The sequence below is a fragment of the Macrobrachium nipponense genome, chromosome 40 (genome assembly GCF_015104395.2).
Source record: "Macrobrachium nipponense isolate FS-2020 chromosome 40, ASM1510439v2, whole genome shotgun sequence".
Lineage (NCBI taxonomy): Eukaryota > Metazoa > Arthropoda > Malacostraca > Decapoda > Palaemonidae > Macrobrachium > Macrobrachium nipponense.
In genome coordinates, this window is record NC_061101.1 from 11,902,196 (window position 1) to 11,912,496 (window position 10,301).

The 10,301-nt window shown below is 39.2% G+C and overlaps 1 protein-coding gene across 2 annotated transcripts in view; it reads right to left on the bottom strand.

Annotated features, from left to right (window-relative positions):
• Positions 1–7,206, bottom strand: part of LOC135211917 (large ribosomal subunit protein mL65-like) — a 29,807-nt gene extending 22,601 nt beyond the window's left edge. For both annotated transcript variants that reach the window (XM_064245153.1, XM_064245152.1), the window contains exons 1-4: positions 6,937–7,206; positions 6,407–6,531; positions 4,995–5,167; positions 2,660–2,827 (exon numbers count right to left, since the gene is read on the bottom strand). In XM_064245153.1, the coding sequence (XP_064101223.1) occupies positions 2,660–2,827; positions 4,995–5,167; positions 6,407–6,531; positions 6,937–7,089 (619 nt within the window). In that variant the 5' untranslated portion in view covers positions 7,090–7,206. The remainder of the gene's footprint in view (positions 1–2,659; positions 2,828–4,994; positions 5,168–6,406; positions 6,532–6,936) is intronic.
• Positions 7,207–10,301: the final 3,095 nt, after the last annotated feature.

The following is a 10,301-nucleotide window of genomic DNA, read 5'->3' on the forward strand; positions in this document are numbered from 1 at the left end:
AAAAGTCTCCCTGAGCGGAGGCAGTCACACCCAGGGAAAAAACTTCTCCAGTGTCATACCAGACACGGCTCCTTGACGAAAGTCTCGAAGGGGGAAGACAAAAAACATTTTCCCCTGTTCCTCTTCTCCAAAAGCCAAGCAAGTTAACTTTCTTGATAGCTTTCTTAGCCGAAATCGAGAGGACGAGACGCGTGAACGAGGACGAGGAGTCAGGCTTACTGTCCTTTTTCCACTGCGAACTAGGAGAAACTGGAATGGAAGGCACAAAAGAATCTACAAAGTTGTCAACGAAGGATCGTAAAAGGAGTTTATACCCCGACAAATGCTTGTCTTTTTCTGTAAGTACTTCTCCTTCTTCCTCCAAATCCGAAGCTTCCTTCGACGAAACTGGCGAACATTCCATCGGAAGAGGAATCCTGTTCGGCGAAGTCACACCCTGATGCGTCCGAGGAGGGTGTGAGAAAGCAGGAGGAAGACGTCTGAGCCTGTACCGAGACGAATCCGGGCGGGCTCTGAGCTGGCGGCTGAGCTGGGCGCTCGAGCGAGAGCCTGACGTGGCGCCATAGACGGAGTCAGGAAAGGAGTCCGACCAGGCGCCTGAAGTGGCGTCTGAAGAGGAGTCACATGGAGAGTCTGAGCCTGAAGAGGTGACTGAAAAGGAGCCTGCGAAGAGACTGCACAGTAGTCTGCGGAAGATGTAAGGCGGTCGGGAGCGCATTCGGGGACGAAAGAGACTTGCCAAAAAACTCCAAGATACTGCCTAACTTGGCATTCATCTGTTCAAAACACCGAAGGTTGAGGATCCACCGACGTAGAAGGATGATCCACAAACAAGTCTGGAGCCACAGGAGTTATCGCTTGAGGAGGCTCTGGAGAAGGGCCCTCCAGAAGGAGTGTGCGTGTTCGGTGCTTCTTCCACTTCTATGAGAGAAGGGCGATAAATCGAAACCGCCAGGAGAAGAAGCTCCAGGCTCCTCCCAAAACTACAAGAAGGTTCGGCAGCCGCCACCTTCTTGGGAACTGCAGCAGGCGAAACATCGCGAGACCTTTTCAGCGGTCTAGAAGTCTTATTACGCCAACCTCTATAAGAGGAAACATCTGAACTAGAGTCGCTTGACGAAAAACACTTCCTCGCAACACCTTTCCAATGGTGAGCGACAGCATCCTGGGATACGGCTACAGGACTGCTTGAAGGGGCGGCTGCTCGGAACAGATCCCGCTCGCCTCCCTTCGGTTTTCGGCATGCCTCCTCCCAGGATCTGGGGAGTTTGACAGGGGCCTAGACCTAGGAGAATGAACGGGCCAAACAACCACCTCCTCCACTACACTTGCACTAAGTAATTTATCACACTTAACTACCACTTCTTGCACTGTCTCACCCATTTTCTGCATAGTGGTGAGGAAAGAGACAAATTTCGAGTCCATATCGGCTTGTAATACTGACACGGGATCGGGATATACAGATTCGAGGGCAGGAGCAACCACTACGGGGTTAATAGGAACAGGATTAACAGAATTCAGAGGAATATCCTGGCTACTCACTGACTTAGAAGAAGATCTCTGTGAAGCCTTTCTGATTCTATCTTTTTCTAACTTTCTCATATACTTTCCCAGTGCCTTCCACTCCTGAGATGTTAGAGACTTACATTCTTCACACGTATTCTCAAAAGAACATTCACGTCCCCTACAACTAACACAAGTAGAATGAGGATCAAGTGAAGCTTTAAGAAGTCTAGTCTTACACCCACTACTACACACCCTATACTGAACAGAGCCGGTGTCAGACATCGTGAAGAATTCAAAATAATTCCTAAAAAGGACAACAAAATCAAAACCAAAATAATTATAGCGCTAGCAAAAAGATCAGTAAACTCAAGGTACATCACCAAAAGGAGAAAACCAAGATGATCAAATCCAAATTCCAACCAGCAGAGGAACCGTGTTACCGGTTCCAACGGCAGGAAACTTCTGATTTATTGTTGGAGTGGTTCCCGGTACCCGGTAGAGGGCGGGAGTAGAGGGATCACCTGTCAAACCATTAGCGCTACCGCGAATTTCAAATTCTGCCGTGACGTCAGGAGACGACAGCTATATGTAACCACCGGGTAAGTTATATAAGTGAAATTCAAAATTCTGTCGGCGCGACGGAGTCAATAGCTAAGTATATATCTGACAGGTAGGTTGAATGTATAAAAAGATAAGAACTAAATCCAACAGCAACCCCTGGGTATATTTTTGAGCAAATATTTAAAGACGTCATATAAGAGAGGCACTAAATGTCCCCCTTGAAGTCAAGTACACAACTAAATCATGAGCCGCCTAAAACTGGCGAGCTGAGCCAGTCTTAAAGTTGCCATTAGTAAATTTATGGGTTACTGAAGTAATGGAACTCTTTCCCGCCCAAATTTCTCCAAATCAATAGTGTGTAATACTGACACTCACCAGGAGGTACCCCGTCCACCACTCAAAACCTGTTATTGTTACTCATATGAGGGTATCTGTCCACTGAGTTTTAATTATCACTTCAGCTCACTGTAACCAATAATTTTACTCTAAGCTAGTAACTTGGATATGTAAAATAAATATGCTTGATATTTGTATGAACACGAGTACTTCATTCCTCTACCTTAGTACATAATGTGGATAAAGACCAACTTACCCAAATAACTAGCATGTGCAAGTGCCTGGCTGAAAGAAGCCACAATCATTTTCTGCTGCAAATAATCTTCTACATATTTGTCAGATATCAAAGCCATGCTTCTTTCCAAACAAGTATCTGTGTGGTACCAAATTTGTGCATGTTCCTTACTATCCCCAGGCCAAAACCCTGTTGAAAGAAAAAGTTTAAGTGAACAAACTGAGCATGTTTCCTATTTCAGAAGAGTCAAGAGTAAAACTTACACAGAATCCAAACACTTACATTTACAAGCAATTTCTAATTCAATCTCAAGCTGTAACTCCTTGGTTTTATGTTTGCTCATTACTGAAGCTTTTAACCATAAACAGAAACTAGATTTTTTATTAATTTTAGACATTTTAATTTCATTTAATTTTACGTATTTGCTATAGATCCTAAAAACAAAAATACTGAACTGCAACAGTCTATTTCATCAAAACCTTTTAAATCAAAAGTAAGACTATATTTGATCCCAAACTGTCATTAATCACTGACCTCCCACTTAGTGACCTTGCAGCACTGTTACCAATTTTATTCAAACTTTTGGTGTTTACTTCTCAGAGGATCACAATTCAAGTGTTCATTATTCATAAATTTCTTTGCATGTCACCATTGATTTCTGCTGCCCCACCCCCTTTTATGGCTCCGAATAAGTGATAAAATTAACCATCTCTGCATTTAAGCAGGTACTCTCCAGTACCTGGCTTCATCTATGGTTTGCCAACTTGGTAATGAAGCAGAGCTAGACACATAATTAACCCCTTGATAATCATGAGAATCCACCTCTTTCACAGCATTTAATTACATTCCAGTTTGTAATTTTAATATATTGTACAAAATAGCTTCCTTTTTAAGATTTTACCTGAGAGACATTATGCACGGGGGATAAGTCACACAAGGATATGCTTTACAAATGATATATGATACAAAGCATTCCTGTTTATCCTTTTCCTTTAAGCATCCACCACTTTTTATTCACCCCTGGGATGTAAGTCTTCCAAGATCACAATATGCTATGTCTCACTTGAATAGTTAGTTAATCTCTGTGCCTTTGTTGGAATGACAGAAATACAGGTTATTACTAGATCATAAATATATTTTCAGTCTTAGCCTGCTTGTAGAACTTTCTTAACCATGCTACCTCATTCTGTCCTCAAGTGACCCAATGAATCTATGCTTGCAGCTGGGTTTCTTATCTTATCATCCTTCTTAAAAAGGAACTTAGGCTAATCATGACTGATGGGGGTGTCATGATACAAATATAGTTTTTAAAACAAAGTAATGTTAGCATGCAAAGCCATTGGTAGGTTTGTTTGTTTGTATGGTGTTTTTACATTGCATGGAACCAGTGGTTATTCCGCAACGGGACCAATGTCTGTATGTGACTTCCGAACCACATCGAGCGTGAATTTCTATCACCAAAAATACACATCTCTGACCCCTCAATGGAATGACCGAGAATCGAACGCACGGCCACAGAGGTGGCAGGTAAAGACCATACCAACCACGCCACTGAGGCACTTGTAGGTTGAAGGAGCAAATGTCAATGGTTGCACTTACCTATTCTCTTGTGATTTTAAATAAAAATATTCATAATATAATTCATTATTTGAATACGTACTACTGAAGATAGTTTATATCTCCTCACCCATCAATGCGGAGATATAAGCTTTCTTCAACAGTAGAAGATTCCTACCACATAATAGTAATTTATGTGCCACGAAAATCTGAAACATCAACCACCAAATGCTGGGGATTAAATTTTGTGAATTAAAATTGGCTTAAATTAACTAAAGCTGCCAAAATAATAAAGTTATTCCTATCCCTTTAAAGATTGTAAAATAGCATTCTGAAGTAGCCTGATTAGACCACTGACTCCCACTTTTAGATCCTTGCAAGGTTGGCTCAGTTTCAAAGGATTTCTTTTTAACCGACAGCTGAAAACACGAACAAGACTAGTTGACAGAAGTTTGGATAGCGAAGTAGAAGGAAAGAACAGGAATGAATGAAAAGTATGTAAGTGCATGAAAGCAGAGCAGCTAATAGCATAAAATCACGTCAAAATTTTTGTTTCTCATTAAGGTACAATAACTTTCTGCTATACTAAGTGTTTACTCTTAAGTATAAATTCTCCTGTGCTTGAATAATACCAAATCTGGCTAAACTTTCTCCTAGCTACACAACATGAATAATACTACAGTTACAATTACACCAAATGTGTAACTTAAAGTGAATCTTAGCCAAAATACCTAACTTAACATGAATCATCTTGTAAAGCACAAGAATTTTGATAATGAATGAACCTCAAGATACATACCTGTCAAAGTTGTGGCATGACCGTGCTTGAATTTGTAGCCATAGGCACGGGGATCTAAGGTTTCAACTGGAACATGCCCAGAGGTAGACAGGGAATGGTTTAAGGGCACTATTTCAGGAAGACTAAGATTGCCACGAACACACAATGCCGGGGTAGAAGTACTCTGCATAGGTCTGTCAAAATGCACATGTAAAAAACTTTATTAGTTGACTGCTGAGAAAAATTTTTAAAACATTTCTAATAATATCAGAACAGTTTCACGTTGAAAGAAACTACATAAAACTAAACAATCATAGATAACTTACGCAATATTCAATTTTCCCTACCCCAAACATGTTATCTGAACTCCCGCTGCATGCTTTCCAATCCATCCAATTTTTATTTTTAATTATACTAACATGTACAATAGTGTTACTGTCTTGTCCTATCTTAATGCTATTCCTGATAAGCAGGGCATACAGACATGAATTTAAATTATCAAATTTAGTAAGAAAACCGCAGCTACTGACTGAATTATAATAATCAGTGGCCAATAATTAGAAAACTAAATCATAATTAGCTTTAATCTGCATGTATTGAAGACAGAAAAAAAGAAAATTGCAAGAAGTAACTGCTGATGCAAGTGCTCCTTCAGCCAACAAATAGGAAATAACTACCTTTCTTCTTCTCTCTCCTTCCAGCATTCTTTTCTCATCTTCAAGGAGCTAATATTAGTATAATAAATTGCCAATAAGAGCATGAGCGATAACTGAGCTCTGAAAATTCAAGGTCATTTATTTTAAGAGATATTACACTCAAAAGATTCATAATTATGTATTTACTTTTTACAAAGAAAAACACACAAATAAAAAGGGCAAAGTGCCATTTTAACGAATAACAACACAGATAACAGATAACATACAGTCACGTACAATTTTATGAATAAAAACACAGATAAGATATAATACACTCACTGTCAATATCTGAAGTGCACCTTTTTATGAGTATAATAACCAGATGACCAGTGCGTGGGCTCTGAACTGCATTTTAAGTATCCTACTTTATCCCTACATTTTATATATACTAATATATTCTTACCAAACAGAAAGTGCCACAAAAAAAATGCAGTCCTGATAATATAAGCACTATGCTTCATCTCTTCTAATTCACAAAAATCAATACTATGCCCAATTTATTCTTGTTCTGTTCATTATGATCTGTGGTACTACAGTATATGTATTATGCATCATTGTTGTGCAAGATCTTTTAAAATATGTGTCCTTTAATTTTCATAGCTGATATATCACACATGTCCTCACTTGGAAAAATATAAAATATGATTCTAAAATTAGATTAATAATTTCAAAATTAGCAGAGAAGGAACAACAGGGAAAACAGTAAAAATACTGTACATATAACAGCAGCTTATTTACCGATCTACAGGTTCATTCTCTATGTCCTTAGTTAGTGGACAATTCTTTCTGGTCTTTTTAAGGATCCTGTCTGGCTCTATACCACCTAAAAACCAAAAAGCTTGTATACGTGGCCTCACGTCAACCTGCAAAGAAAACATTTGGTTTGAAGAATTTTTACTGAAAAGTTAGCAATTAAAAAAAAAAAAAATTTCAAACGAACTCATCACTCTTGCACAGGTCACATTTGCTTTTTCCAAATGCCTTAACAATGCCTGCAGTCTTTTGTCTAATAAGCAGAAGAGGAGCAGCAGTAGGCTTACTTTTCATAGTCTGAACTGATAGATGGGGGAAAATCAAAGGAGCTGAAAGGAACTTGTTATATGAATAATTGGTTGGTATTAGAAAATACTAGTACTAAAATTCTTAGCATACAGATCAGACATAATTACTGCAGCTATGAATTGCAAATCCAGTAACTGGACATGACTATACCAAAGGCAGTAACTCCCCTTATACTACCATGACAAAAAAGTTAAATATTTACTTACTGTGCTTTCTTTTATATGCTCGACAGTTGGTGCCAACGCTCCATTCACTACCTTGTGAAGTCCATAAAAGAAATTCTCAGTGATAGCAATCTTATTGGTATTTTCCCTAAAAAGGAAAAAAGAAACAATGACAGAACCTGGCCAAAGTGTCATTAATATGTTTAGATGCCATAAGAATATAAACAATGATACATGCCTAACACATGGACTAGAGCAATTGGTTTAAAATCGTACAAGCCTTCGAAGATAGTAACTGCACCCAAAAAATGCAATAGGCATTAACATCACTCTAAACTCTAAAGGTTTTATTGATTTTGAACTTATTCTAAAGGCAGTGGAAAATGGACAATGTATTACCTGCTCTTCAAGGATGGTTAAGAATGTGAATGTAAGGACCAATGGACTTTATCGAGAAGAGATTAGAATGTTCAACAAACACCTCAAGTCTCTGTTTTGGAAAAAACTCATTGTCAACATGTCGGGTCGAGGAGACGAGTGTGAAGGTCTGCAAAGTTGGCACTGCATATGGTAACATGACTTGAAGGGTGTAGGTGTCACCTAATCGTTACATCACAAAAGAATGCAAACATAAACTGTGAAAACACTCGTGTGTACATGCTTGTACGCACATCAGGGCACATGCAAAATGAAATATAACCCAATAGTTAATCGAAAGTCGGGCATTAACCAACCAGCATAAGTGACATTTAGTAAGTTGAGCCTGAGGGAAGGTGCACGGAGATCCAATCAAAGGTAAACAACATTTTAGTGTTGTAGTGAAGAGAAGATTCTATTGAACATTTTCCACATGCACTGTCTCTATACTGTTTAGTGGAGGACATTTGAGTTTCTAATATGATTTTTCCATGTATATCAAAGTTATTTTATTCACTATGCTCATCCACTCTATCTTATTTCTGAAGATTATGATTTCTTTTTCTCAGATGTATTCAATGCTGCCATTTATAAAGGGAATTCTTGACTGTTGACTGACCTTTTCACATATTAGTTAGTGGGGAAAATAGAGATAATCAATGAGAATCAGTGTGTATTGGTTGGAGATGGGGTGTGGCATGCATTTGAGATTGTCTTTTGCTAGGAGTGAGTTCACTTCATGTCTTGGTTTTTTCCAATTCCTTTTTTTTATCATGTTAGTTTTTCGGGAAATAAAAGTTTTATTTTTGGATATTTTGGAGTTTGCTTTGGCCTCAATTTGATGACATTGAAAATGATACAGAGATGCCGGACGCATGCACCCTTCCCCAGGTAGGTAAGGACACAATGTTCAAGGTTGGTTAGGTAAAAGTATGTCTGGTTAGGTCATATGCCCTCTGAAATGCCGGTACTATTAATTTATTTAAAGCCATCACTCAGGGCTGTGATCTCAAGTTTCCTTGACATGTTTAACATGAAAGTCATACTTGTAGTGCTATCAAATTTACTGTTACTGGAAATTCTTCCAAAGAATGTAGTTACTTATTCGGATTTTTTCAAAGTTATGTTAATACTGTTAACGTAGTGGAGTTCCAAATCAGATTTTGTTTGTCCAGGTGCATTGTCTCTTATGCTCACCCAAAACTGTGGGTAGATGGGAAAATCCTGAAAGTGATTGGTTATTTTGTTATAAGCTTCACAAATTAATGGGGTCTCAGATATCAGGCGTTACTTGAAAACGTTAGCCCAGGTTGGCCTAACCTATTTGCTAATAAAACAAATGTCAGAAACATACAAAGCACTCATTAAAAAATCTGAAACTTATATCAAGTCTGAAATGTAACACGCCTAACAGTTAAAATAAATTAAACCAGGGGCGAGGGTAGAACAAAATGGTAACAGGTTTTGCAGACAAAAATAAACCTGTAAGTTTACTTGTGAACGAAGGTTCTGGAGTGGGAGGTGAGACCTTCCGGACTCACCAGTGGTAGCTTACACACTCCCCCTGAAACCCCCCCCAAGAGCGGCGCGAGCGCTAACCACGCCCCCTTGGGCGGTGCTCAGAGACGAGCGGGTTGACTCGGCAAAAGTAGTCACATTTTTGAAGTTGTTAAAGCACAAAAACTAACACAGAAGTGGTTGAGCTTACCTTAGGCTGTTCAAGTTATGAAGAAATTACTGTGAAGGTGCAAATTTGTTGAACACAAAGGTCTTTTTACTAGTAAGGTCAATCTTCTTGTGCTGTTTCGGTGAAATAAATAATGAAAGATTGCAGTTAGTTTGTTTTCTCTGGAATAATAGTGATTGTATGTACGTATGTATTCTTGTATATATAACCTACTCTGTTGGATTATGAAGTTTGTTAGAATATCCTCTCCTAGTTACATGGTCTCCTCGGCTCCCGGGGGAAGGGTTGGAGGGTGACCCAGACCTTGAGTCCGGAAGGTCTCACCTCCCACTCCAGAACCTTCGTTCACAAGTAAACTTACAGTTCTGGAGAGGGAGGCTTCAACCTTCCGGACTCACCAGTGGTAGCTAGGCCGATGCTTCAGGGCTTTTTGAAGATGAAGTCCAGCGACCACAGCATCGAAAGCACCCTGTAAGCCGAGGAGCGCATAGTAAGAGCTGAAGACAGATTCGCTTCTCCAATTCATTCTGGACATGATTTCTTGTAAAGATATACCATTGTATAGCAGTCTTGATGAAGCTTGACCCTTATAGAGTGGAAATTAGTTGACTGTTTAGTTGCATTTGGGTCGGCTCTGAAAATGCACTCCCTAAAAGTTGTCTCATTTTTTGTAAAGACATTATCTTGAAGTGTTCATCTAGCCATATGTGGTCTTTCCTGTCTAGTTCTTTCCCCCTACAGACTTTGTTTGTGTATTCCAAATAGAAGTTCAATTGTCTGACTGGACATATTTTTGGTCTGTTAGGAAGCTTTCTAAAGCTGATCTCTATTGGTGTGTAGTTGTTCTTTGGTTTTTGGCCATGAAGGAAGGGTGGTTCCGTAGGACAATGTGTTCTGGGGTGAAGGTGCTCCTGGAAATGCAGAGATTGTTAAATTGATTTGCTCTTAAAGGGCAAGCTAAGGCTACTAGAAATAAGGTTTTCTGTGTCAGTAGTAAGGTAGAGTTATCTCTTGTGGTGTTGAGAAACGATATTACTTTGTCTAGATCCCAGCCAGGGAAACTGGTGAGTGTTGCTCGGCTTCCTTCTATTCACACCCCGATATCATTGCTTTGACATATTTGTCTTCTGCAAGACAGTAACCTGGGAAATATCCTGACAATATAGGACCTCAAAGCTGCTCTGTAGCTCTTCAGGGTATTGTAAGCCAGTCCCTTGTCTATAAGGTGATTGAAAAATAAAATAATTGCTAACAGGGGGAATTTGTTGTCGCTTCCATACTCCTTATGAATGAAACTTTTAAA